Consider the following 27,624-nt stretch of genomic DNA (forward strand, 5'->3'; position numbering starts at 1 on the left):
CCACTTCTGTCTCGCTAGCTTGCCCTGCGCTCTTCCTTCTGACCATGCTGTCTGTGTTGAGTGCTCAGTGAATCTGCGTTCGACTACTCCGCCTAGGCTGCACTCTCGAGCCTAGGCGGAGTAGTCAAATGCAGATTCACTGAGCGCTCAACACAGACAGCATCGTCAGAAGGAAAGTTGATAAAATCAATTACAAATTTTGTATTGTTCTTTTTTTTTTTCTCCCCTTTGGTTTTCTTTCTTTCTCTCCCCCTCTTTCTTTCATTCTTTCCCCCTGTCCTATCCCACAGTCATGTCTGTCCCGTTTGCAACTGAAAATAAAATAAATTCATAATTATAATAAAGGTCAATCAAATGGACCAATATGATGATCCACTTAAAATAAATCCTCTTGGCATCTTTCTTGGCCTCAAGACAACAATTCTGATGGCTATAGATCCAAACGGGACACAAAAAAAAAAAAAAAAAAAAAAAAAATTTGAAAAAAAAAATTTGAAAAAAATTGTATTGTTCGATACATATGCGTACCGAACCGAAAGCACTGTATCGAACGGTTCAATATCGATACGAATATCGTTGCACCCCTAATATATCTATATATATATATATATATATATATATATATATATATATATATATATATATATATATATATAATATTCTGTAACTGTAACTTCTGTCGGTGCTGTGCTTTTTGGAAATCGAATTTCCCAGCGGAACCCACCAGAGGGATTAATAAAGTTCTATCTTATCTTGTCTTATCTTATCTTAATCCCATCTATGATGATAAGCCAGTGCCAGTAATCAGGGCACTGATACAGCCAAGGTCGAGAACATTGAGTCGTCAGCACAATCTTGTCAGGCTCCTTGTATTTACTTTCAATGTCGGTTTACATGAAAATATCAGTGAATGGACTTGAATGGGTTTGTTTCAATGATGAGATCTTACTTCTGCTTGTGGCAAGATTACCTTGAATTATTTGAACATCAATCAGTGCTTCATTTTTAATGCCCCTTGAACTGGCTGAAAGTGGATACAAGGATACGTGTTGTTTGTCTTGAACTTGGTTTTGAGTCCAAGAACATCCAAACATTACATTTCGCTGCTAAATGCAATTAAATGTATGCAGCCAATAGTTTCAGTGATACTAAAATAATGTACACTCCATCATGACTGTATATTCTTCAATTTATCTGAATAGTCAGTGCATGTAGATAACAGAGTTTTCACTACACTTCTTAAGTAATGCAACGTTCCAGGACTTCTGCCTCTCAGTAAGCATTGCCCATCAAAGTTAAAACAGAAAGCAAAAGGTATTAGCAGCAGTTACAGTTTCACTCAGTTTAAATTACAAATAGCCTCTACACATTTTCGCTAATTCTCTTTAAAACTGCAGTGCATCCATCTTTTTCAACCCTTTAAATAAGTTTCAGCAGACATGATACAGGATGTACCCAAAGTGAATGTAATTTTCACCCCTCACTTCTGTATTTTAACTAGTTTAGTTAAAATGGGTTCCAAAGTTCCAACGAAAAGAGAACTCCACTCAAGCGATATTGCCGCAAAGTTGCAAAACTGATGCTTGATTTCATTTCCTTAGTTACTTGGTGGTGTAACACTGGCAGGTTTATTTACCAAGGTCAAAGACACTGATGTAAAGCAAAAAAAAAAAAAACTGCATAAGATCAAGTATATTAATAAAGTTGCTGTTTTTATTTATTGCTACAGACTATTTGGCAAAGTTACTGTCATCAGTATTGGTTACAGTATTGTTATGCTCACCAGCATATATTGCCTGTATTAGGCAAACTGGGCAAGAACATTGCAATGGCAGATTTCTTAAAAAGAAAAAAACCCCAAAGCATTTGACAAAAAAATGAAATCCTTCCTAATTTTCAATCCTAACAGGTTTTCATTCTCCAATTACACAATATGCCACAAGTAAGGCTAGGAGAAGACTTTTTCTGACAAAGGTAATGTTGTTAGGGTTGGAGAAAGATTATTGTTACTGTGTGTCTACTGTTCCCCATCTCTAACACTGACATCTCACTTATGATTTTATGCTATATCATTTTTACATAAATTCATGTTTTGAAACAACATTCTTGTCTGACCATCTGAAGGTCTGCAATCACAAGTACGCAAAAAAGGAATTATCATTGTTTTGCAATGCTGTGCAGGCTTTTTTTTTTTTTTTGGGTCATTTAGAGTGTTTTCACACTTTCATCCTTCAGTTGAACCCACAGCGACTAGTCAGGGGTTTTTTGGGCATATGTGAACACTCTCAAAAAAGACAAAAAATATTAAGACCTGCATGAAATGTATAGAGGCACATAGTAATGCAAACACATGAACATGTGTAGAAAGCATCGTACACTAATGACATGCAGCTGTCCTTCTAAGTTCTGTAATCCACATTTGCATATATATTGTCTGCACAACTGCTGTTTGTAGCCAAGTGATTTGTTGGAGCCTGCAGAGACAAGAGGTTACATAAAAGTTGGCTTTAGTCATTTTTATCTTTGCTGTTAACTTCTTGGGACAGTAAAACTTGTGTCAGTGTGGGCATTGTACCTTGACATTGATGTAAACAGGATCATCAATAGCTTTCCCTTCAGGCAGCTTCTTAGTTTGTCTGTCACAACTGACTTCTCTAAAAAGAACAAAAAGAGAAAGAGAGCAAGAAATTAAAAATGCCAGGTTGGGGAAAAGGTCATCAGAATTTTGTCACTGTGCAACAAATAAATGCATAATTATATCCTGATAACACAAATGTATCAAATGGTACAACACCAAATTACAATAATTACTTTTGGATTCATCATAATGACACATTCAATTAAAAATAAAAGAAATGTCAAGCTTCTTAGATGGGTACACATGTATGGTATACTTTTTCCATTAATGCAAACCTTTTGGGTGGGTTTGATAGTGCTCTGCTAAAGTTTGCATAGTATCCAGAGTCCTCCCTGGTGAGACTGCGTGACCTGGGACAATTATGATTACTGTTATTGCGGTTGTTTGTACATGATAACTAAAATTTAAACAAGGTTAACATTCGAAGCACTCTGGTATGTTTATGATAAATGAATATAATCTGCTTTGGATTATTTCTCTCTCGTACTGTACATATGCTTCACAGAAAGTTAAATTTCCACATTTAAATGTCTTTTGATTACATAAATGCTTTACATACCACACATTTGCCTGAAAAGTATCCAGATGATAAACTATGTACATCAAGTATATCAATCTGGGAAATAAAGCTCACTCAAGTTTGCTGCTTGTAGGCCACACATTCGGTTTACAAATGATGGAAAAGTTACCTCTTGTATTTTATAAAAATAAATATCCCAGCAACAAGAAGAATGATCACCACAAGAACTGCTGCAGGGATGGCTACAGACAGTATTGTTGCATGGCTCGTGTCGTTTTCATTTGCTTTTGCTGCAAAAAATAATACGTTCAGTAAAGAAAGCTGAAGTACAGAGGGTGACATACTCAACAAACTGTGTGAATATTAAACTTACTTATTGTTGTTTCAGTGGTTAAAAGGTCTTGAGTCGTATAGGAATCGGTACCTGTTGAAAAAATATTACACAGCATGATGGCAAATTTTTTAAAAAGGCTCCGTTCAATTTAAATATAAATAATGCAGAAATGAAGTTAATACCTGGCTTAGAAGCCCCCGTCTCTGTGGAGGAAACAAGCAAGGTATTAATTTCATTTTTTTTTTGATAAATGCATAGTTTAAATTTAAAATTTAAAATAATTGATTTAAATTCTGACCATTTATGGAAAATGAGACACGGACAGGGTCCTTGATGAAACTGTATTTATCTTTCTGCACATCAATTCTTACATAGATCGCTTGCTCAATATCTGTGATGTCGGTGATCTGGAGAGAACAGTTGCCCTTGTTCGGGTCTCCAATGAGCTTAGTCTTTCCTCGGTACTTCTCAAGCACACAGTGATTATTTGGGTTAAAAACAAATGCCTTCCTGTCTTTGTCCCCGTTACTGCAGTTACTTTGGTCATCTACTGATGACGTTTTCCAAAAAACTGTAACATTATTAGTGGAGATTTCCTTTGGATAGCTAAAGTTGCATTGTATGGTAACGGTTGATCCAGGTTGTGCTGTGATCTTTCTTTTGACATTTATTTTCCATTTTGTATCTGCAAATAAAAACAAAGCAAGTCAGGAATTGCATTTATTTTTCAAAGGCTAATTTTAAAGCTATAATTTACATTGTAGAACAAATTGTTTATTACAAAAGCAAGGCCAGCATTAGAAAAGCACATTATATGACAGCTTCACCATCATTAGTGTATGAATCTGTGTAAATGGGTGAATGAGAAGCATATAAAGTGCTCCAAGTACCATATTTACTACATACTGAAAGTGCATTTCCAATTTAAATCATACACATGAGCTTATTATCTCACTCACCTTTTGAATTACAAGCCAGAATCAATACTGAAATGAAACCAATAAGGCCTGGCAGCTGCATCTAGCCAAAGCAAGACAGTCACAGGTTAGTAGACAAAATCCCGATTTAGTTTTACAGAATTCCCATCACATGTAGCCAACATACTGTACAGCAAATTGCCTATAGTCTACTATTTAGCACATAGTAAATACTCACTATGAGAGGGAGGTGTAAGAAAATGATGTTCCTTTGTGCTTTCTCAGTATGTATTAGATCTCTGCACTGATGTGAAATGACATGGGTCTGTTTCCCGTTGCACTCTAATGATCACTTGAAAAAAAAAAAAAAAAAAAAGGAAGTTGGGAAAGAAAAGTGAACGCCGTCCCCACAATAACTATGTTCAACTTTCAAATTTTAAGCACATATACTGTATATCAGAAACACTCTCTTCCTTCTCTTATATCATTAAATTTTTACATATTAACCAAAGTGTAAAAGTCGCACTTTGCTGAACTCCTCCCTTTTTTTTCTCTCTGATTAACATTTGTGAAAAACATAGCAGGTCAGTGTCACAACAGCAGAGAGGTGTTTGCAAAACTGTCACTTCTAACCCAACAGTGTAGTCTAGTGCATTTACAGTTGACCTTCCACTCTGTCAAAAATATTAAACCAGACTATAATTTCTATTAATTGAGGAGGATTGAGCTTTACACCTGACTATATGGCACGTGAACAAAGGATAGATGATATTATGTTATTGGAAAAAAAAAAGACTGAGTTGCAAGTTGGATTAGACCTGGTTTGTGTTTTTCCTTATCACACAGAAGAGATTCCGTGAATTTGTAATGTGATATTTTTGGTAACAAGAAGTAATTATAGCTAGACAAATATTTGTATTGATGTCAAAAATTTCACAGCGTAGAGGTCAAATCAAATATATGGACCCACCTACTCTGGTGACCCCTTGTGAATGAGTGGTAGTAGACTGCAGAGGCCTCGTCAGGCCAGGACTCTACAGTCTATTTACACCTACAGGCCAGTGGACACTGTTTCAGTGATGAGGATGTAACATCCTGGACAGGGTGGAACGCTGGTTTGAGCGAGGTACTCATGGCCATTAATCAGTGGTCTTTGATCAGTGGTTGTTTATCAATGGTCATTAGAATTTCCATAATTATGTTGAAGGAACTGATCCCCCAGCCCATTGTTCCTTCAGTGGGCTGGTTTCAGTCATTATGCAAATATACTGTTTATAAGATTGGGGAAACCTGCAGTCAGCTAAGACTGAAGAAGTCACTTGCATGGGTGACGAAACATTTCTCCCACTGAAGACGCTACGTCCAGAGGAAAAGAATCAACTTTTGGAGAGAGTGGCAGCTTTCTTACCATAAGCTGGGTACTATTTGGTGTGTGGAATGGCTGATTATGCACAAAATATATGTGGTAGCAACATTCACTGGCCACTTTATTAGGTTCACTTTGCTGATACTGAGTTGGACCTCCTTTTGCCTCCAGAGCTGCTTTAATTCTTTATGCTATAGATTCAGCAAGATGCTGGAAACATTCCTCAGAGATTTTGGTCCATGTTGACATGACAGCATCACGCAGTTGCTGCAGATTTGTCAGCTAGACATCCATGATGAGAATCTCCCAGCCGACCACCTCCCAAAAGTGCTCTATTAGATTGAGATCTGGTGACTGCAGGGGTCATTAAACATAACAATGACTTCATATGAATTAACTCGTTATGTTTAAGAAACCAGTTATGATTAGAGCTCTTTGACATGGTATGCTAACCTGCTGGTAGCAGTCAAGATGGATACACTGTGGTCACAGGGGGATAAAATGGTCTGCATCAATATTCAAGTTAGCTTTCAAATCTAAATAATCATAAATTGTTTTTTTTAATGTTATAAAATATTTCCCCCGCCATTTTGCTACTAGCAGCAGCCTGAACTACTTATACAAGACACGATGGATTCATGCTTTTATGTTGTTTTCTCCAAATTCTGACCAGACATTTTTAGAGTTTTCTATTGTAATGAAAAATTTGGTCTTCTGCTGCTGCAGTTCATGTGCTTGGGTGTCCAGAGATGCTCGTCTGTATCCCTTGGCTGTAAAGTGATTATTGGAGTTCCTTCTTATCACTTCAAAGAAATAGCTGATATGAACTGCTACTCACTGGATATTTTCTTCTTTTTTTTTTACCCAGGCCATTCTCTGCAAACCTTAGAGATGGTTATGCGTGAAAGCCCCAGTGGTCAACGGTTTGGGAAATACTCAGATCAGCCAGTTAGCGAAATCCCTCTTCTGGGGGACATTTGCTAAATACAACCACTAGATGGAGCAAGATATACGCACAAGTCCACTGTGAACTTTAGCACATGGGTTTTGACTCCACCTGGAATGTGGGGCAAATTGGGATCTTAAAGGTGCAGTCATATGACTCCCAGATGGCCGAATGAGAGTTGTGCTCGCTGGATATGCTTTCCTGAAAGTCATTCCGACGGGTTTAGCAAAGTTAAAACGACTCGACCACGCTGCTGGAAATGAGTCTTGAATGCTTTCAGTTGTAGCTCACGGAGGGAGACGAGCTGTGTTGTTTAGGAAGCGGTGGGCCATAGGAGGATGATTATGTTGCCTGTTATGTGGATGCAGCGCGAATGACAAACTTCACCCCTGCGTCATTTAAAACCGCAGCCACACATGGAAGATCTAAACACAGGAAATCCAAGGCAGACCGCAGGGGAACGGTTGACAGCCAGCAGCCCCCAGCTGGATGGAGGCTCTCAGAGGACAGTAGCAGCGATCAGCTCTCCTGCTCTGGCTGTAGCGCGCCTCACTTTACCCAGAGTCATGGACGCCGAGGGGAGGGTCGACGAGTCAAGACTGAGGATGCATATCTTCAAAAACGGTTTCTAAAACGCACAACTTACTTGCAAGTAGTTTTTAATGTAAACTTGATTCGTGCAGTTTTGCAGGAGACATGAAGTAAGACTGCTTGTCCGCACTTCCGTTTTAATACTTTAGTGAGTACGGAAGGCCAAGCAGAAATCTTAAAATATCTAATTATCCACGTTTAGAAAAGCAAACTCTTTTCTCATCTAGTTCATTATAAGTTTGAGAGATAATTGCGTTTTTCTGTATTGATACACTATAACAGGACAGGGGCTGGCAATCAGCGCAGTCCATGAAGCAGCTGGATTTAAAGCTGTAGTTTCTCACACCGACTGTTGCTGAGGCCTCAGGTTGTTGTGAACAAACCTGAATGCACCGCACCTGCTGATAAAAGGCGTGACTGCATTCGCTCAATGTGTGTTTTTAGAGAAATTTAATTTGACTCTTTGGAAAAATAAAAATGGGCTATAGTGTTTTGACAAAATATACATGTGTCCATTTTAGCACCGTTTTGGTGTACGGTAAAAATTAACATGATTTTTTTTTTTTTTTTTTAAATGGGTTTTCATTCTTAAGATTAAATCAGGTGACGCTTTGCCTCTGGGGAAAAGCACAACCAGACGCTTCTGTAAAGTCCAGCATTTCACTGTTCACCAGACCGCCTGGAGCAAAGAAGTCCAGCGTGACTACTGTGATAAAGCGGCTCCATTTATAGGGTTGGTAGGATTTCTAGGAGTGAGATCACATGAGTGTCAATGGCTCCATAAACATATGCTGTGAACTAGAAGAAGCAAAAACGGACAGAATACGTCTGTGTTCTAGCTGTATTTTTAGTGTCTTAAATGCAAGAAGACTGTCATCTCATGCCAGAACTTATCAGCACTTCAGCAATCCTGCTGAATCTGTCCTCTTTATGGAGGATGTTGAACTCCACCAGAGACTAAGACGTTACAAATGGCCTCTTAAATATTTGTCTCAGCAGGCTCAAGCTCACTAAAATATGTATTTGCAGTCTTGTTGCTTTGATTTACATCTAAAATTTGTTCCTTTCAGGTTTGATCTTCCCATGCTCTCTTTCAGACCAGTGGTGACTGGTTTAACTAAATGTTAGGAGGTCACGTAATGTTTTATCTTCAAGCACAATTGTCCACTGACAATGATTGAAAGGTCTGCACTCTCTGTCCAGGTGGGGTGTGTCCATCTGAGCGTGGTCTCGCGTGGCGGTTTTTGTTCGGGATGTACCCGTGTGGTTCAACAGCTTTAGAGCGCTCGTTGCTGCAGGACCAGTTGGCCGTACGTTATCAGGTGATGAAGAGAAAATGGCAGCACTTCCTCCCCTCAGCCATGCGAATGCGCCTCAATGGTACTGATGGTAAGTTGTACGGCTGTCAGTTAAAAGCCACGTACAGTAGATGCCTTCTTTTTCCAATTTTTTTTTCTATTGTTGTTTGTTTTTAACTGCCGTGATTTCTCACTCTTTTCCCTAAATATCTTATATGTGATCAAGCTGAGTTGCTGGCAGCCGTCAGGTACTTTGACCAGAGACAGGCACAGACCCAGCAACAGTCTCAGGACAGGTCAGAGGCGGTCAGAGTTAGAATGGCTTTTTTGGAGCTTCAGGCACAGGTCAGTTCAACTAAACATCTGTGAGTATTATTGTGACCTGTCTGATGTCTGGCTTTTTGCTTCTTTTACGCATACTTGTCTCTACTCACTATTGTTCTGCATTGTTTTTTGTTAAGTTATATTTAAAATGTTCCCTTTGGTTTTTCTTTGTAGAACATAAGAACAGTTTAAAGTGAGGGAAATAAAATAAATGCAGTATATTTATTCAAATGAAACAACAGGATCTAAATTTGTTAAAGGGTTTGCCATTTACCTACTACCTCTTTGTACTAACTTTTCCTATAAACAGATATTGTTTGAGCGGGTCACATTTGACCGTGAGGAGCTGCAGGAAGCCATTCGAATCATTGATAAAGATGTGCCCCGAACCAACAGAGACCTGAGCTATTACCAGTAAGTGATTATCAGTTATGGTATTTTTTTTTAACTAACTTTGATAATTTTTTAAAGAGGTCTGCATACACTTATTTTGTTTGTCTGTCACTACTGATCAAGCACCAGATATCTTTCACAGCAGCCAGCAGCAAAAAATAAACTTGGCAATATCCAATTGTTTAAATTGAAGGACAAAGTGAGTTTCTGCTCTCTAAAAGGTTCGGGGCAAGACGATTAAAAAAAAGAACACCACAGTTAGGGCTGTTCAATATGATGATATACATATCGGATGACGATATGAAAACATCTATCGTGTCATATTATACGCTATCGTTTGTTTCGTGGTGTCGCAAAATAAGCTGTTTACGGCAATATTTTTTCATCATTTTTATGGTCACTGTAGTGGCTATAATAATGTCTTGAAGTTCTCTCTCTCTCTCTCTCTCTCTCTCTCTCTCTCTCTCTCTCTCTCTCTCTCTCTCTCTCTCTCTCTCTCTTGTCCGTCCATAATCACACTATGGACGGACAAGCGACTGTTTTTATGTATCGGTTCATTAGTAACAATGACGGTAAAACCATCGTGTATCTCTGCCGTCCGCTTGTTTATTTACCACATAAACCTTTCACAATAAAGCTCAAGATCCTGTTGAAATTTTTCAAAATAAGCTGAAATGATGGGAAAATACATTATTCGCAAATATTAAATTTCAGAATATGCATCAAAAAAATTACCTCAAATAAAAACGTGAAGTAACTATAAATGGCGCTTACAGTCAACACGTGGATGCAGGCACAGAAAATACCAGCATGGCCAGTGAAGATGAGGCAGAACCAAGTAGCTCCAAACAGAAGGACCGGTCAAAACAAATTGAGGACCTTATTCCTAAACTAGGGGCTACCTCTGTAGCATGGAAATGGTTTGGGTATAAAAAGTCTGACACAGACCAGAAAACTGTACTATGCAAATTATGCCGCAAATGGGTCCTAACCACAGACTCAAACATGACAAACTTCTACCACCTACGCAAGAATCACGTGAAAGAGTATGGAGAGAGTTTACAGATGAATAGCCAAAAAGAGCCATCATGTGCTAAAAAATAAACTTTACAGAGGGGGTCTGTCACATTATCCATGTTGGGGAGGCTGCAAAGCATAAAGAATGCGGTTAAATGTCCCCTGGAGCACCTTGGAAATAGTTTTGAGCAGTGGTAAGGCATCATGGCAGTTGTTGTTCACACTTCTGATCATCTGATTATCTCAGCAGTTTGAAGCAGCTAAACATTCCCTTAAGAATGTTCTTCTGATACAATACCATGTCACAATTAACACAGAATAACTTCAACCCCCCCCCCCAAACATTACAGTCCTGTTTAACTTACAGGGAGTGCAGAATTATTAGGCAAGTTGTATTTTTGAGGAATAATTTTATTATTGAACAACAACCATGTTCTCAATGAACCCAAAAAACTCATTAATATCAAAGCTGAATGTTTTTGGAAGTAGTTTTTAGTTTGTTTTTCGTTTTAACTATTTTAGGGGGATATCTGTGTGTGCAGGTGACTATTACTGTGCATAATTATTAGGCAACTTAACAAAAAACAAATATATACCCATTTCAATTATTTATTTTTACCAGTGAAACCAATATAACATCTCCACATTCACAAATATACATTTCTGACATTCAAAAACAAAACAAAAACAAATCAGCGACCAATATAGCCACCTTTCTTTGCAAGGACACTCAAAAGCCTGCCATCCATGGATTCTGTCAGTGTTTTGATCTGTTCACCATCAACATTGCGTGCAGCAGCAACCACAGCCTCCCACACACTGTTCAGAGAGGTGTACTGTTTTCCCTCCTTGTAAATCTCACATTTGATGATGGACCACAGGTTCTCAATGGGGTTCAGATCAGGTGAACAAGGAGGCCATGTCATTAGTTTTTCTTCTTTTATACCCTTTCTTGCCAGCCACGCTGTGGAGTACTTGGACGCGTGTGATGGAGCATTGTCCTGCATGAAAATCATGTTTTTCTTGAAGGATGCAGACTTCTTCCTGTACCACTGCTTGAAGAAGGTGTCTTCCAGAAACTGGCAGTAGGACTGGGAGTTGAGCTTGACTCCATCCTCAACCCGAAAAGGCCCCACAAGCTCATCTTTGATGATACCAGCCCAAACCAGTACTCCACCTCCACCTTGCTGGCGTCTGAGTCGGACTGGAGCTCTCTGCCCTTTACCAATCCAGCCACGGGCCCATCCATCTGGCCCATCAAGACTCACTCTCATTTCATCAGTCCATAAAACCTTAGAAAATCAGTCTTGAGATATTTCTTGGCCCAGTCTTGACGTTTCAGCTTGTGTGTCTTGTTCAGTGGTGGTCGTCTTTCAGCCTTTCTTACCTTGGCCATGTCTCTGAGTATTGCACACCTTGTGCTTTTGGGCACTCCAGTGATGTTGCAGCTCTGAAATATGGCCAAACCGGTGGCAAGTGGCATCTTGGCAGCTGCACGCTTGACTTTTCTCAGTTCATGGGCAGTTATTTTGCGCCTTGGTTTTTCCACACGCTTCTTGCGACCCTGTTGACTATTTTGAATGAAACGCTTGATTGTTCGATGATCACGCTTCAGAAGCTTTGCAATTTTGAGACTGCTGCATCCCTCTGCAAGATATCTCACTATTTTTGACTTTTCTGAGCCTGTCAAGTCCTTCTTTTGACCCATTTTGCCAAAGGAAAGGAAGTTGCCTAATAATTATGCACACCTGATATAGGGTGTTGATGTCATTAGACCACACCCCTTCTCATTACAGAGATGCACATCACCTAATATGCTTAATTGGTAGTAGGCTTTTGAGCCTATACAGCTTGGAGTAAGACAACATGCATGAAGAGGATGATGTGGACAAAATACTCATTTGCCTAATAATTCTGCACTCCCTGTATTTCTCTGTGCGTGTGTGTGTGTTTCAAACAAGGGTTTTACTAACACTGAGTCATCAGTGTAATGTCAGAGACACCCACTGCTGGGCGTCACATATTTATTTTGAGTTCAGAATCTGTAAGTCTGTGGTCTCCATCTTTTTAACACTGATACTTTGTCGGCATTGAGACAGCTATCAGGTAGTCCACACCTGCACTGAAATTTATTGAGATTTCAATATTACATAGATTTGTTGCTTATTACTGTACCAATTGCTGTTTAAATGAAATAAAACTGTATAAAGCTTTTGAATTAGAGGCCTTTCATTGTCATTATACAGCAAGCTGCTGTCAAAATGGAACACAAAACTGTCACAGTTACCCAAAAGTGACCCATTATTAGGTTGAAAAATAACAGCTGTGCATCAACAGGTGTTCAAGCATAAGTAGTATAACATATGATGTAAATATAGATAAAACCTGCGCATGTAGGCCAACACAAATGGGGTATATAGGTCAACACGCATACTAATTCCCCTTTATAAAAGTCATAAAAAACAAACTTTTAAAGTAAAACACTTTTTAATTTCAGCATGATATGTAGACAGATTGAAAATGTAAAAGTGAGGTCGGAGGTAAAATGTGACATGATATTTGTATGCAAGCTATAACTTGATATTTAGAATTCCCATATATCATTAGTTATATGCCTATTTATGTTGGCAATACAAACAATGGCATTAAGAAAAACTGTTTTAAATAACTCTATACAGCATTATTATCATCACGCTGACCTTCAAATCAGTCTGACTTTGGAGGAGAGGTAAGAGTTTAAATCTAACATATTTTAAATCTTTATATGGTAAATTATTTATTTTGACAATACAAAACATGCTTGTAAGAAGTCCTTTTGAGTAATTATGCTTACCATCAGAATGACAATAACTGAGGTCATGATCATGAGGTAATGTGGTTATGGTACAGAGTTATATACAGTGGGGCAAAAAAGTATTTAGTCAGCCACCGATTGTGCAAGTTCCCCCACTTAAAATGATGAGGTCAGTAACTTGCACCAGAGGTACACTTCAACTGTGAGAGACAGAATGTGAAAAAAAAATCCATGAATCCACATGGTAGGATTTGTAAAGAATTTATTCGTAAATCAGGGTGGAAAATAAGTATTTGGTCAATAACAAAAATACAACTCAATACTTTGTAACATAACCTTTGTTGGCAATAACAGAGGTCAAACGTTTACTATAGGTCTTTACCAGGTTTGCACACACAGTAGCTGGTATTTTGGCCCATTCCTCCATGCAGATCTTCTCGAGAGCAGTGATGTTTTGGGGCTGTCGCCGAGCAACACGGACTTTCAACTCCCGCCACAGATTTTCTATGGGGTTGAGGTCTGGAGACTGGCTAGGCCACTCCAGGACTTTCAAATGCTTCTTACGGAGCCACTCCTTTGTTGCCCGGGCGGTGTGTTTTGGATCATTGTCATGTTGGAAGACCCAGCCTCGTTTCATCTTCAAAGTTCTCACTGATGGAAGGAGGTTTTGGCTCAAAATCTCACGATACATGGCCCCATTCATTCTGTCCTTAACACGGATCAGTCGTCCTGTCCCCTTGGCAGAAAAACAGCCCCATAGCATGATGTTTCCACCCCCATGCTTCATAGTAGGTATGGTGTTCTTGGGATGCAACTCAGTATTCTTCTTCCTCCACACACGACGAGTTGAGTTTATACCAAAAAGTTCTACTTTGGTTTCATCTGACCACATGACATTCTCCCAATCCTCTGCTGTATCATCCATGTGCTCTCTGGCAAACTTCAGACGGGCCTGGACATGCACTGGCTTCAGCAGCGGAACACGTCTGGCACTGCGGGATTTGATTCCCTGCCGTTGTAGTGTGTTACTGATGGTGACCTTTGTTACTTTGGTCCCAGCTCTCTGCAGGTCATTCACCAGGTCCCCCCGTGTGGTTCTGGGATCTTTGCTCACCGTTCTCATGATCATTTTGACCCCACGGGATGAGATCTTGCGTGGAGCCCCAGATCGAGGGAGATTATCAGTGGTCTTGTATGTCTTCCATTTTCTGATGATTGCTCCCACAGTTGATTTTTTTCACACCAAGCTGCTTGCCTATTGTAGATTCACTCTTCCCAGTCTGGTGCAGGTCTACAATACTTTTCCTGGTGTCCTTCGAAAGCTCCTTGGTCTTGGCCATGGCGGAGTTTGGAGTCTGACTGTTTGAGGCTGTGGACGGGTGTCTTTTATACAGATGATAAGTTCAAACAGGTGCCATTCCTACAGGTAACGAGTGGGGGACAGAAAAGCTTCTTACAGAAGACGTTACAGGTCTGTGAGAGCCAGAGATTTTCCTTGTTTGAGGTGACCAAATACTTATTTTCCACCCTGATTTACGAATAAATTCTTTACAAATCCTACCATGTGGATTCATGGATTTTTTTTTTTTTTTTTTTTTTTTTTTTCCACATTCTGTCTCTCACAGTTGAAGTGTACCTCTGGTGCAAATTACTGACCTCTGTCATCATTTTAAGTGGGGGGACTTGCACAATCGATGGCTGACTAAATACTTTTTTGCCCCACTGTAGTTGTACATTTGAGAGTTGTAGAGATAAGTATTTTGTAATTTCACAGTGACTTAACAAATATCAATACAATATTACACAGAGTATAGATAAATATAATATACAGAGTATTCTAAAAATTTAAGATACCACTCATTGTGGTACTGTACAGGAGAGAACTTAATGCACCAAGAAGAATACTCTTAATAAAAGAGGATGTGGTAGTGGTGGTAGAGAGGGGAGTCAGTGCAAAGTTTACCGTTGTACTGGTGTTTGAGAAGAAACAGTTTCTTTTTGGTCCCCCTTGATCTACAAGTCGCTGTAGCTGATGCCAGAGGTGAGCAAGTTGAATCAGTCAGAACAAGGATGTGATGGATCCTCTAAAATATAACCCAATTTCCAACCTTTCTTTTATCTAAAAATAAAAAAATCTTACAAAGTAGTGGAACAGATCATCTGCAGAGAATGGTTTATTTGAGGAGTTTCAGTCAGGTTTCGGAGCTCATTACAGTACAAAAACAGCTTTAGTGAGGGTTACAAATTATATTCTTATGGCCTCTGACAGTGGACTCATACATCTGCTTGTCCTGCTAGAGTGGGGAACTCCAGTGTACTGAAGGTTTTAGATGTGTCCTTGAGCCAACACAGCTGATTTAAATGGCCAAAACACCTCCTCAACATGTCTTGAAGTCTCCAGAGGCCTTGTAATGAATTAATATTTATTTATCTAAAACCTGCAGGACAGGCCCTTGAGGCCTGGAGTTCCCTACCCCTGTGCTAGACCTTTAACATTAAATGCAACATTAAATACTGTTCACCATAATGTTTTACTACAGTAATTACAAAATCCTGTAGGTATTAAAGGTAATGTGCTGTGCAGTAGTATGAGTCATATCGATCTAACAGATTCAAATTTGTTCATGTTAATGGAGTCTTCTTCAAACACTAAGGTTAATTATGGAGTTCCACAGGGTTCCACACTAGAACCAGTTCTGTACAGTCTGTTTACACAGAAGGCATAGCATACATTTTCGCTGCTCTGCAGATGATACCCAGGTCTCCATGAAACCAGATAATACACGTAACGATTTGCCTCTAATGACCTCTATTGACCTCTAATTTCTTGCTTCTGAATTCAGATAAAACTCAGGTTTTTGTGTTCAGCCCTAAAAATCTTAGAAATGTGATGTCTAACCAGATCCTTACTCTGGATGGCATGTACCGTGATCTCCAGTAACACTGTGAGGAATCTTTGAGTCTTTATTAATTAGGCCATGTCCTTCAATGGACATAATGAACAAATATGTAGGAATGATTTCTTCCATTTTGGCAATATCTCCAAAATTAAAAATATCCTGTCTCAAGTTGACGCTGTAATTCGTTATCAGGTTTTCCTAAAACTCCCTGAAAAGCCTTCAGTTGTTCCAAAATGCTACAGCAAGACTACTGCCAGGACTAGAAAAAGCATATTTCTCCTATTTTGGCTTCCCTGTTCCATCCAGAATTGAATTTAAAATCCTTCTCCTCACATACAAGGTCTTGAATAATCAAGCCACATGTTATCTTAAAGACGTCATAGTACCATGTCACCCCATTAGAGCACTGCACCCTCAGACTTTTGGTTTACTTGTGGTTTCTAGAATATTTAAAAGTAGAATTCAGCTTTAAGGTCCTTCCTCTGTGGAACCACCGCAGTTTGGATTCGGGAGACAGACGCTGTCTGTGCTTTTAAGATTAGGCTTAAAACTTTCCACTTAGGTTTAGATTTCTTCCTATTAAAAGTTTTTCCTTCCCACAGTCACCAAAGTGCTTGCTCATAGGGGTGTTTTTCGGTCTATGATGGTAGGGTCTTTACATTACAATATAAAGCACCTTGGCAGCTATTGTTGTGATTTGGTGCTATATAAATAGAATTGAATTGAAAATATTTTACACACTGAGGCAGCAGGAAGTGAACAAGTCAAATGGGGCAGAGAGGACCTGGTGATCTTCTGAGCTGTATTAATTGATGTGCTGTAGCCTCCTCTCTGCTTCAGTGCAGCTCCTGTATCTCACCATGAGACAACATTTAGACACATGACACAATGGTCAGTGAATAATCATTTGTTCACTGATTGGAAAAATGTGTCATGTATCGGCATCATGTTAGAGATGATGTGTAGATTCTTCAGTCTAAACTACATTTCAGATTCTAAATTTGGACTAACTGCGGCTTAAAATGAGTTTTTGAATCGAGGCTACAGATATCTGAGTGAGCGGTGGTAAGCTCCAAGACCAGTGTGACACTGAACTGGCAAAGTGGGTGGGAAGTAGGAGAAAAGGAAATATTCTGAAGGCCTTTCATTAATAAGATATTTATGTTCACACTTTTAAATACAGCCAATAAATGCTGTTAACCAACAGATGATTTTAAAAAATTTAGTTGTACATTTTTAATGCATTTTGACAAAATTTTTCCTCTTTTCTATGCAAATGACCCAAATCAGTGTTACTGGGTATGAATAGCATTTAATGTTCATAATTAAACTGCCTTTTTTGCAGTTTCTGTCACCTGCATTTTGTTCTTGACGAGCTTAATCATTTTAAACATTTGAATTTTGGGTAGGAATCCAGCTTGCTCTATTAAGGAAAAGTGAAGTTGGGTAAATGATGACTAAGTGGACAACACTGAATAAAAACCCCTCGCTTCGTTTTATTTCTTAGAAACTTAAAATTATTTAACTGACTTTCAATTGAAGACTTAGTAGTTAAATGTCACATCTGACAATCTCTCCATGAGTGAAGGTTTAATTTGGGGCATAAAGCATCACCAGTGTTACGCATCAAAACAAGTTTTGGCAGCTGTGTTGAACTAATTCTGCTTATTTATAACATACTAATATTGTTTGTGTCTGTGGATGTTTGCAGGAATGAAGGCTTAGGCAATCTGTTGGTTCTGCGAGAAATTCTTATCACTTATGCTGCTTTTCATCCAGGTAAACAACCCTGTGTCAGGTTTGCTGACTCGGTCTGGATCAGATGGATTTAAAGGTTGTTTGTTGAGCTATAAAAAAGAGGCTAACTGTTTATGCATTGCTCCCTTTGCTGTAAATCCAGAGGTCAGTTATGCCCAGGGGATGAATGACCTGTGCAGCCGATTCCTGGAGGTCCTCGACTGTGAGGTTGACACTTTCTGGAGTTTTTCGTGCTACATGGAGAAATTCTCCAGGGACTTCAGGGCCGATGGTCTACACAGGAAAATGGGTAGCGATAACAAAACAGATATTTAAAAAAAATACTTTGACACCAAATAGTGTTTTGTTTATGTCTGCCACACCCACTGTTGTCATGGTGTAAGATCTGTAAATTAAACTTTCCTTTTCTGTTTCAGATAATAAATTTCATTCAGCTTCTGCACCGTTGTGCTCATATGCACCCTTATTTTAATAGTTCAGTCAAGCACTGCCTGCTTTTTTCTTTTTATCCAAAGAGTAATATGTTACTTTATGACCCCTAGTGGTCAAACAAAGACACTAACTTTATTTCCAGGGTAGAAATTTGATGGTAGGTCGGATATGCAGAACAAAATCATATTAGCCCAAAATCCAATTAAAATAGAATTAAGTCTCTATAAAAACAAAAAAATGTTTTGTATAAATTAGTTTAGTTAAAGTATAAAAGTTTTGTTTAACATCTAGAGTTGGAGGCAGCTCTGCTGAAGGAACTGGACCCTCCGCTTTATGCTCATCTGGTGAAAGACAACATGGAGAGGTTTACGTTTTGTCACAGGTAGATCTGCAAGGCTTTGTTTTTCTGTGCTCTATTTTATTTATTTATTTTGAGTTTTCAAATGCAGTTTTGCAAGGTTTTTTTGTTTTGTTTTGTTTCCCCCCCACACAAACGTCTTATTTACATGTAAGCACATGTTGCCCCTCCTTTAAGGTGGCTGCTGCTTGGTTTCCAGAGGGAGTTTGAACACAGCGAAGCACTACGCTTGTTCGAGATCCTGAGCTGTGACCACCTGGAGCTCATCTCACAGCAAGTCGACCGAGCTCGTTACCAGGAAAGAGTTGCTCAGAAATTCAGCACAGGTAAAGCCCGGAAACACAAAAGAAAAAGTAGAAAAACCCCCACAAAAAACACAAACCTCTTTGCTACTTCTTATTATGCCCTTGCCTTGTGATATTGCCAGAAGACGGTTCAGAGTCAGAGCTGCAGGCGATCAACACTGACTTCACCTTTGAGCTCTTCATCTGTGCAGCCATCCTTTTAGAGCACAGAGAGTCTCTGTTGCAGTGCCCAGATGACTTTCAGCTCCTCCACTATACTAACAGGTTTGTTTTTGTGCTGCATCACACGGCTCATCACAAATAAGATGTGCATGTGTTAGTTAATGTGTGTGTGTGTGTGTGCTTTGTGCAGCCTTCAGGGGACACTGGACCTGAACAGTATACTGAAGAAAGCCGAGCATCATTTCTACAACTACTGCAAGCGCTGTGCTTGGGATTTTACGAATGGTCGCTGCAGGCCTGATCGGAGCAAACACGAGGACTTTTTTTATCATCTCCGTAGTTTATTTGTTTTAAAATGATTTTATTTTTTTTTAATGATCTCACAGGTTGTAATCTGTAGCTGACAGTTAATCCCTACATGCACTTTTTGATGCCACTTACTTTTTTGTCTGAGGGAAACACTAATGTACTGCTGGTTGCTGCTCACTTTAAATTTGCTCACTCATCACTATGAGTACGTGTACACTATTTATTGTCTTATAGTTGACCAACACTGGGTGCAAGTTGTTGTGCGGTGATTTTTTATTTTATTTTTTTATGCAAGGTCTAATCTTTTATTACTTCACAGTAGGAGCTTTGTTTTATTTTTTTTCCAGGTTGTTAGCAGTTTATAAATAGGCCCGGTCTCTTCGCTGGCAGTTATATTTAATGGTAGATGACACATGTGTCAGAGGGGCCTACAGTATGTGTACCACAAAGTGTCCAAGAAACCACATTGCATAACTGTCCTAAATAGAGAATGACAAACATGCACACTACACTATGAATGTTTAAAAAAATGTACCTCAGTAAAAGTGTTGAAGATTTTTATTCTGCTGGTGAATAAACCTGTTTCATTTACATTTTTGAATTTTTTTAAATAAAAGATGACCTTGTGTTTTGAAAGACCCTGTTTTACTATGTGAATTGATTGAGCTGAATTAAAGTCATTTGATATGTAGGAATGCAAAAGAAGATCCTCTAAGAAGCCTTAACATCAAATCTGAATAACTGTGCAACTTCAGACACATAAAAAAGATGGACTTTACAGGCGATTATCACAAATGAGGTCAGTGCTATAAAAAATAGTTCTGCTAAAGTGAGTTAATGTGCACCATGCAATATTTACAAGCTGTTTTTAATAAAAACAGTGTCCTCACTCATCACCATTTATGGAGTATGTGAACCTAATTATCAATGTTCAGGAACTACCTTTCTTCATTACAGAGCATGTTCTGTAATGCCTATGTTCTGTAAAACTGGGAGAGAACCACAGAGTTAAAAATAGAGGCTTTTACATAGAAATCTATTTGGAGATTCGGAGAGAGAAGACGTGGATCGAGAACTTTCCTCAATGGGATCACCTGACACCCTCTCTCCTTGCACAGTGCTCTTTATACACTGGGGAACTGACACTCGTCCTCTTAGTCTGCCTGCCAGAAGAGGGGAAAGGAGTGCTGGAGAGAAGCTCAGACGGCTGTGTTGGGTGTTGAGCGAAAAAAAAGCATTTTAATTCTGTAAACTGTCAAGCGCTGAAAATTCAACAGCAAAGGTAACAAGAATAAAAAGCATAAATTGCTTTCTGGCCTTGCTTCATAGTCTGTCTTGCTTACTGCTTTCAACGTCTAACTGGCAGAAGTCAAATTCACAAACAAGTGAGGCTTGCATGGTTCTTTTCAAACAATCGCATGACAAAATAAATCTAATTCTCTATGAAGAAAAGTGCTCACGTTTCTCAAATTTCCACAAAGGTCATGGGTGGTTTCTGTGTGGGTGGTTAATTTCCATGTAAAAACAGTCTTGCAACAAGTTTCAGATGTTGGTACAGTGCTGCCACAACAGTTTGTCAGCATTTTCTGCTCTGTGTTACCCAACTGGATAACAAGTGATAATTCAATAATAAGTTCTGTTTGCAACATATCTGGAGCCTTGGAGGAACAATGATTGACACATTTGCAGAAAGAAAACAGGAGATAAGCCAAGAAACGTTATGCTCTGTGATTTAGTGTAATAATCAACTGGGTGTTTGTGATTTTCACAGCTCCTAAAAGGGTCTTGCTCCCTTAGTTTGGCAATTAATTCAAAACACGACTCCAAGAACTGTGATAATAAGAGGACTACTTTGCTAATCCTTCTGAATGTCAATGCTGTCCATTTCTTTTTTCACATCATTAGTTTTAAAAGGAACCAGGCCAGGTTTGAGTCTCTGATTAACTGATCCCTGAAGATTTTTTGTCACAGTCCATTCATTTCTATGCAGACATGAGGATACTCTATATAATAAGTGAAAGCTATTTAGAGCCAGCTGTCGGAAAATAGATACACCGGTCACTACTGCAGGATTAGTGTAGCACATTTAAAAGCTTGAGTAAGACACTCTAGTATTATGTTGCCAAGGCAGAAGAGCAGTAGTATATGTTTCAAGTGTCAGCTGGTCATTTAAGTCACTGTGGTACTGTGACAGCACACCACTGCAAACCGGACCTCACGTGGTAGTGGTGTCTGGGCTTATGTAACAGCACCAGGTTCACCTTTCTAGATGCTTACAGTAACATTTTAAATAACATTTTCACACAGAAAATGTTAGAACTATAAAAATACAAACAGATAATAATCCTTGGCTCAATAATGATGAGTATGTGCAAAAATGTGGGATTGCAGTACTACGTTTCTCTTCTGTGTCACAGATGTCTAAAGGACCAGCAGTGGGTATTGATCTAGGCACCACATATTCCTGTGTGGGAATCTTCCAGCATGGCAAAGTGGAGATCATTGCTAATGACCAAGGAAACAGGACGACACCCAGTTATGTGGCTTTCACAGACACAGAGAGACTTATTGGAGATGCCGCCAAGAACCAGGTGGCTATGAACCCAACCAACACTGTATTTGGTAAGAACTCCAATACCCAACCGACAAATCGGTTGAAGCAGTGATCAAATAAAAGTATTCTTTGTGTCCTCACTTTATAACCACGTAAATATTGTCGATACACTCCAAACTGAACATTACATTAACCAATTCGAATTTTTTCCATTAAATCTATTTCCAGATGCAAAGCGTCTGATTGGTCGTAAGTTTGACGATCTCGTGGTACAATCTGATATGAAGCACTGGCCCTTCAAAGTCATTAATGAGTCATCCAAACCTAAAGTGGAGGTTGAATATAAGGGTGAGATCAAAACCTTCTACGCAGAGGAGATATCCTCGATGGTCCTCACCAAAATGAAGGAGATTTCTGAAGCATATCTTGGCAAGGTAGATAAAAGTGAATGGATAACAGGATCGTTGAAATTAGGTGGAAAAGTTGGGTTTTATGCAGGAAAAAAACCCTGCAACTATCAGCAAACTAAACTGGCTAATCTTTCTAAATATGAATACTTCTTGAAAATATAATAGCACTGAAGTTTAATGACTTTGACATGAAGCAGGTTCCCCAGGTTATCTAGTGTCTGTGGTGTCTGTATAGTAAATTATAGTTAGATAAAGTGGTTCCTTACAGTTTTCATGTTTGCAGTTTCAGATCTAAAAAAAAGAAGCAATATTAACTTAGTGTCTTATTCTCTTTACAGCCTGTGACCAATGCAGTCATCACAGTTCCAGCTTACTTCAACGATTCCCAGCGTCAAGCCACCAAAGATGCTGGGGCCATCTCTGGCCTTAATGTACTGCGCATCATCAATGAGCCTACTGCTGCAGCTATTGCTTATGGACTGGACAAGAAGGTAAGCTAATTTTAAAATGTTCAGCTTTTGCTATTTTGGCTTCCTCTTTGTAATTCTCTCCTCTCAATTTAGGTCGGTGGGGAGCGCAATGTGCTTATCTTTGACCTCGGAGGTGGTACTTTTGATGTGTCAATCTTGACTATTGAGGACGGTATCTTTGAGGTGAAGGCCACTGCTGGTGACACACACTTGGGCGGTGAGGACTTTGACAACCGCATGGTGAACCATTTCACAGCTGAGTTTAAACGCAAGTTCAAAAAGGACATCATCAACAACAAGCGAGCCGTGCGTCGCCTCCGCACAGCCTGTGAACGCGCCAAGCGTACCCTTTCCAGCAGCACCCAGGCCAGCATCGAGATCGACTCGCTCTACGAAGGTACAGATTTCTACACTTCCATCACCAGGGCCCGTTTCGAAGAACTCAATGCAGACCTGTTCCGTGGAACCCTCGAGCCTGTGGAGAAGTCCCTGAGGGATGCCAAGATGGACAAGACACAGATCCATGATATTGTCCTGGTGGGCGGCTCCACACGTATCCCTAAGATTCAAAAGCTGCTCCAAGACTTTTTTAATGGTCGTGACCTCAATAAGAGCATTAACCCTGATGAGGCTGTCGCCTATGGTGCAGGTGGGTCTCTGCAGCATTTATCACTATATATTTCAGCTATGGCTCAATAAAACAGAGCTGCTGACTGAAACCATAATCAGTTTAACTTTGTGGAAAATCTCCACAGCTGTGCAGGCCGCCATCTTGGCTGGGGATAAGTCTGAGAATGTACAGGACCTACTCCTGCTGGATGTCACACCCCTTTCCCTGGGAATTGAGACAGCTGGAGGAGTAATGACTGTCCTTATCAAGAGAAACACCACCATCCCCACTAAGCAAACCCAGACCTTTACCACCTATTCAGACAACCAGCCCGGTGTGCTCATTCAGGTACATCAGGGTTAAAGTTGTGTAACTGTTTAACCCTTATGCCCAGCTGCATTCTAGGTACTTGTGTACACTAAAACCTGACTCTGATACATTAAGCTACAATATGAATAATTGTTTTCAGGTGTATGAAGGTGAGAGAGCCATGACTAAGGACAATAACATCCTTGGGAAGTTTGAACTGACTGGTATTCCACCTGCTCCAAGAGGGGTTCCTCAGATCGAGGTGACCTTTGACATTGATGCAAATGGCATTCTCAATGTGTCTGCAGTGGACAAAAGCACTGGAAAGGAGAACAAAATAACAATCACCAATGACAAAGGTACAATTATGAAAAAATACATACTAATTCATATATCCAGCAGCAAATTTATTATGAAAAAATCAAATCCTATACATGAATGCAGGGGGAAAAAATTTAATTCTGTCACAGGCCGGTTGAGCAAAGAAGACATTGAGCGCATGGTGCAGGAAGCAGAGCAGTTCAGGGCTGAGGATGAAGTCCAGAAGGAGAAAGTGACAGCCAAGAATTCCCTTGAATCTCTCGCCTTTAACATGAAGAGCACCGTAGAGGATGAGAAACTCCAAGACAAGATCAGCCCAGAGGACAAGAAGACTATTGTGGACAAGTGCAACGAAGTCATTGCATGGCTGGACAGAAACCAGGTAAAAAGCCATGCCTTAAAAGTAGACCGAGGTTCCTCTTTATCTAAAATTGTGAAAGCAGTGAGCATTACATTGTATCAAAGTTATGAATCAATATCCTTTTTCCTTTTCCTGTCATATGCTTCCTGTCAACTCCTGACCCACAAAGCCTTCTGTCATAGTAGAGTATATTTGCTCTTTTCTTTCCCCAGATGGCAGAGAAGGAGGAGTATGATCACCAGCAGAAGGAACTGGAGAAGGTGTGCAACCCTATCATCTCTAAACTATATCAAGGGGGCATGCCAGGAGGAATGCCAGGAGGAATGCCAGGAGGAATGCCCGGTGGCTTCCCTGGCGGTGCAGGAGGTGGCTCCTCTTCTGGCCCAACTATCGAGGAAGTTGACTGAACTCAGTGTTTTTTACTATTTGCCAATAGATATTCACCTTACCTAGTACACATCTGATAAATATCTAGTCAAGTTTATAACAAATGTTTTGCAATATCTAAGCACACATCACATTCAATATCCAGATGCATATTTAGATAGTTTAAAAGTCACACCTTTGTATCAATGCTTTTTTATGCAAAAAATCATTAAATATCAACAGTAAAATTCTGATTTGAAAACTTTAACGTGTGTATCTTCTCATTTGTGAAACTAAGGTATGCACAGAGACACTCAACTTGCAGCTGTAGAAAAGTGCAGATAAAACTGGTTCCTGTAAACGAACCACATGTGATCTGATCAGTATCTTTTTCCTGCCTATTAACAAGAAATATTTACAGGAAATATTGCCACAATGAAAGAAGGTCGATGTTAAAAAGAGGTGAGATGTTGACTGTAAATGTGTGAGTTTGAAAGATAAGATGCAAGCAAGAGCATGTACCTTGGAACATCTTGATCAAAGGTCAATGAAAGGTTTTTCCTGTCTATTACATGACAACTTGGTGCTTTTGCCTTTTAGCAAAATGAATTTAGAATTCAGCAAAAACTGAGTTTATCACCAGATGCCATTTTCCCATACTGTGGGCACATGAAAGGGGGGATTGTGGGTGGGGCATGAAGACCTACACATGCAGTTCAGGGTCAAGCGTATTGGATGTGCATATAAAAGCAAGTGTGCCCCATATCTGAAACTCGGGAATCACGACCGAAACACAAACATGTTCTTGATCATCAGTTGCTTTGCTCTTGTGGCCTCTGCATTGGGTGAGTGATTTGTGATTTCATGACAAAGAAATTTGCTACCACACTCTGAGATCTGTGGTGGTAGTTGTGGATTTTACTCTTGCTGTTTGACTAGCTGCACAAAAGTAAACACTTTACACACTGGTCAGCTGTGTGCGAAAATGGGAAACACAGTTAAGCATTTTGTGCACCACCAAAAAAGACAAGTACAAAAATACATACAGAATTAACTCTGACACTTTTTGTCAAATAACTTTGAGCTTTTTTTATGTCACTGGGTCTCAGGGTGTGGAGTGCCTGCTATCAAGCCCCAAGTGAGTGGATACAACAAGATTGTGAACGGGGAAAATGCTGTGTCTGGCTCCTGGCCTTGGCAGGTTTCGCTTCAGGTAGTTTCAGTTATTTACTACTCACAAACAATGTGGTTTTGCTACAGTCACAATTTACAACAACTTATTTCATTTTAAATTAAAATGTAGAAGTTTGTTACAGATATTTTTTTTTCTTTATTGCAGGATAGCACTGGATTCCACTTCTGTGGAGCTTCACTGATCAACCAGTACTGGGTTGTCACTGCTGCTCACTGCGGTGTGAAGTAAGTCACTTGAGTGCTGTAGCAACACAATAAGTCTTCCAACACTTTGATCATCCACCTGATTTATTTCTTTTTTTTAGTCCATCACGCCACCGTGTGATCCTGGGAGAACATGATCGGCAGTACAATAGCGAGCCAATTCAGGTCATGTACATTTCTAGGGTGAGCTATAATACAACACAAATGAAAGTTGTCTTCATCAAAGCCCTTGTCTGAATCGTATTATATTTGTGTGTGGTTTATCCTCACCTCTTCATCTAGGCCATCACTCACCCCTACTACAACTCCCAGAACTTTAACAATGACATCACTCTTCTGAGGCTGTCCTCCCCAGCACAGTATACTTCCCGTGTGTCACCTGTGTGCCTGATGTCCTCCACCAGCAGCATCCCCTCTGGAACCAAATGTGTCACCACTGGATGGGGCCGGACTGGAGTAACATGTGAGTTTTTTTCCAACGGGTAAATTGAGATAATCATCTCACAATACACTGGTGTAAAAAACTTAGTTTACAAAAAGGTAATGCAGATAAATAAATGAATAATATACACTGCTGCATAGTTCCTGGAGAAAAATGTGAAAGACTTTGTTTGCAATTAGACTAATTCTTTTTATTCCTATCCTTTTTTTTGTTTTTCTCAGCAAGCCCTCGCTTCCTCCAGCAGACCGCCCTGCCTCTGATCAGCCCTGATCAGTGCAAGAGCTACTGGGGTTACAACAGAATCACTGATGCCATGATCTGTGCTGGTGCTTCTGGAGTGTCTTCCTGTCAGGTAACAACCACTTCAAAATGATTATGACAATGATCAGAAATACTCTTAGAAGGTCAAATTTTAGGGGGTAGCTCAGAATTTTCAGAAAATGCAGAAATTAAATGCATCACTGCTGAATAATATCAAGAGCATGATAAAAATATAATATTTTCTTTTATATCAACAAAGTAAAAACATCCCCTTTGTCTACTTTAGGGTGACTCTGGTGGCCCTCTGGTCTGTGAGAGCAGTGGTGTATGGTACCTCACTGGTATTGTGTCCTGGGGAACCTCTAACTGCAATGTCTACACCCCTGCTGTGTATTCTCGTGTGTCCTACCTGCGCAGCTGGGTCGACCAAACAATTGCTAATAACTGAAGCTTAAGAAAAAAATAAATAAATCAGCAAAACACACATGTGTAGGCTTCCCTTTAATATACTGCTAGCAAAATAAATAAGAGCACACCAAGTTTCCCATCTTTCCATCAATGATTACAATATTATCGGTAAATGAATAACAATCGCACTAGTATTTTACTAGTTATTACTATTACAACTGACATTTGATGTTAGCAAATCCCACAATACTGATGTTTGGTGAATTTGTGACAAACAGAACAATAGATTTCTAAAACAGCTACTGTTGGTTTGTTGTTTTTCATGCCCATCTGATAAGCCAGAGAGTGAGGG

At 39.5% G+C, this 27,624-nt stretch overlaps 4 protein-coding genes across 5 annotated transcripts; 3 read left to right on the top strand and 1 right to left on the bottom strand.

The window, feature by feature from the left end:
• Window positions 1–2,325: 2,325 nt before the first annotated feature.
• LOC308405484 (uncharacterized protein) lies at window positions 2,326–4,705 on the bottom strand. Its single transcript, XM_080896160.1, has 8 exons — window positions 4,648–4,705; window positions 4,452–4,512; window positions 3,791–4,177; window positions 3,532–3,582; window positions 3,328–3,448; window positions 2,914–2,988; window positions 2,576–2,654; window positions 2,326–2,474 (listed from the first exon to the last, which is right to left on the bottom strand). The coding sequence occupies exons 2-8, from the start codon at window positions 4,510–4,512 to the stop codon at window positions 2,400–2,402; spliced, it is 849 nt and encodes a 282-aa protein (XP_080752286.1). The 5' UTR covers window positions 4,648–4,705; the 3' UTR covers window positions 2,326–2,399.
• A 2,129-nt stretch (window positions 4,706–6,834) lies between these two features.
• On the top strand, window positions 6,835–20,007 carry LOC308405856 (TBC1 domain family member 15). 2 transcript variants are annotated; one of them, XM_080896625.1, is made up of 10 exons: window positions 6,835–7,345; window positions 8,516–8,701; window positions 8,837–8,955; window positions 9,245–9,348; window positions 17,750–17,817; window positions 17,939–18,085; window positions 18,520–18,610; window positions 18,764–18,912; window positions 19,017–19,155; window positions 19,244–20,007. In XM_080896625.1, the coding sequence occupies exons 1-10, from the start codon at window positions 7,138–7,140 to the stop codon at window positions 19,410–19,412; spliced, it is 1,380 nt and encodes a 459-aa protein (XP_080752751.1). In that variant the 5' UTR covers window positions 6,835–7,137; the 3' UTR covers window positions 19,413–20,007. The 2 variants fall into 2 exon arrangements, with proteins under 2 accessions (XP_080752751.1, XP_080752750.1); XM_080896624.1 differs by having other exon boundaries at window positions 6,836–7,345; window positions 19,014–19,155; window positions 19,244–20,006.
• A 500-nt stretch (window positions 20,008–20,507) lies between these two features.
• On the top strand, window positions 20,508–24,951 carry hsc70 (heat shock cognate 70). The gene is made up of 9 exons (XM_080896017.1): window positions 20,508–20,644; window positions 21,780–21,984; window positions 22,145–22,350; window positions 22,665–22,817; window positions 22,890–23,445; window positions 23,552–23,754; window positions 23,876–24,074; window positions 24,186–24,418; window positions 24,610–24,951. Exons 2-9 carry the CDS (start codon window positions 21,780–21,782, stop codon window positions 24,802–24,804), a joined length of 1,950 nt encoding a protein of 649 aa, XP_080752143.1. The 5' UTR covers window positions 20,508–20,644; the 3' UTR covers window positions 24,805–24,951.
• Window positions 24,952–25,472: 521 nt separating this feature from the next.
• On the top strand, window positions 25,473–27,312 carry LOC308405859 (chymotrypsin-like protease CTRL-1; the record flags this gene model as incomplete). The annotated part of the gene is made up of 7 exons (XM_080896628.1): window positions 25,473–25,608; window positions 25,873–25,976; window positions 26,103–26,182; window positions 26,263–26,344; window positions 26,444–26,624; window positions 26,825–26,955; window positions 27,151–27,312. 7 exons carry the CDS (start codon window positions 25,473–25,475, stop codon window positions 27,310–27,312), a joined length of 876 nt encoding a protein of 291 aa, XP_080752754.1.
• Between the last annotated feature and the right edge of the window lie 312 nt (window positions 27,313–27,624).

This window comes from Rhamphochromis sp. 'chilingali', assembly GCF_963969265.1.
Source record: "Rhamphochromis sp. 'chilingali' genome assembly, chromosome: 11".
NCBI lineage: Eukaryota > Metazoa > Chordata > Actinopteri > Cichliformes > Cichlidae > Rhamphochromis > Rhamphochromis sp. 'chilingali'.

Bases quoted from the DNA above. Each gene is read 5' to 3' on its own strand.
- LOC308405484 (XM_080896160.1), bottom strand. From the start codon at position 4,512: ATGCAGCTGCCAGGCCTTATTGGTTTCATTTCAGTATTGATTCTGGCT. The intron at 4,178-4,451 runs GTGAGTGAGATA...TTTTATTTGCAG, and splicing joins TCTGGCTTGTAATTCAAAAG to ATACAAAATGGAAAATAAAT. The intron at 3,449-3,531 runs GTAAGTTTAATA...TATTTTTTGCAG, and splicing joins AACCACTGAAACAACAATAA to CAAAAGCAAATGAAAACGAC.
- LOC308405856 (XM_080896624.1), top strand. From the start codon at position 7,138: ATGGAAGATCTAAACACAGGAAATCCAAGGCAGACCGCAGGGGAACGG. The intron at 8,702-8,836 runs GTAAGTTGTACG...TATGTGATCAAG, and splicing joins GCGCCTCAATGGTACTGATG to CTGAGTTGCTGGCAGCCGTC. The intron at 18,086-18,519 runs GTAGCGATAACA...TTTAACATCTAG, and splicing joins TGGTCTACACAGGAAAATGG to AGTTGGAGGCAGCTCTGCTG.
- hsc70 (XM_080896017.1), top strand. From the start codon at position 21,780: ATGTCTAAAGGACCAGCAGTGGGTATTGATCTAGGCACCACATATTCC. The intron at 21,985-22,144 runs GTAAGAACTCCA...ATCTATTTCCAG, and splicing joins CCCAACCAACACTGTATTTG to ATGCAAAGCGTCTGATTGGT. The intron at 23,446-23,551 runs GTGGGTCTCTGC...AAATCTCCACAG, and splicing joins GGCTGTCGCCTATGGTGCAG to CTGTGCAGGCCGCCATCTTG.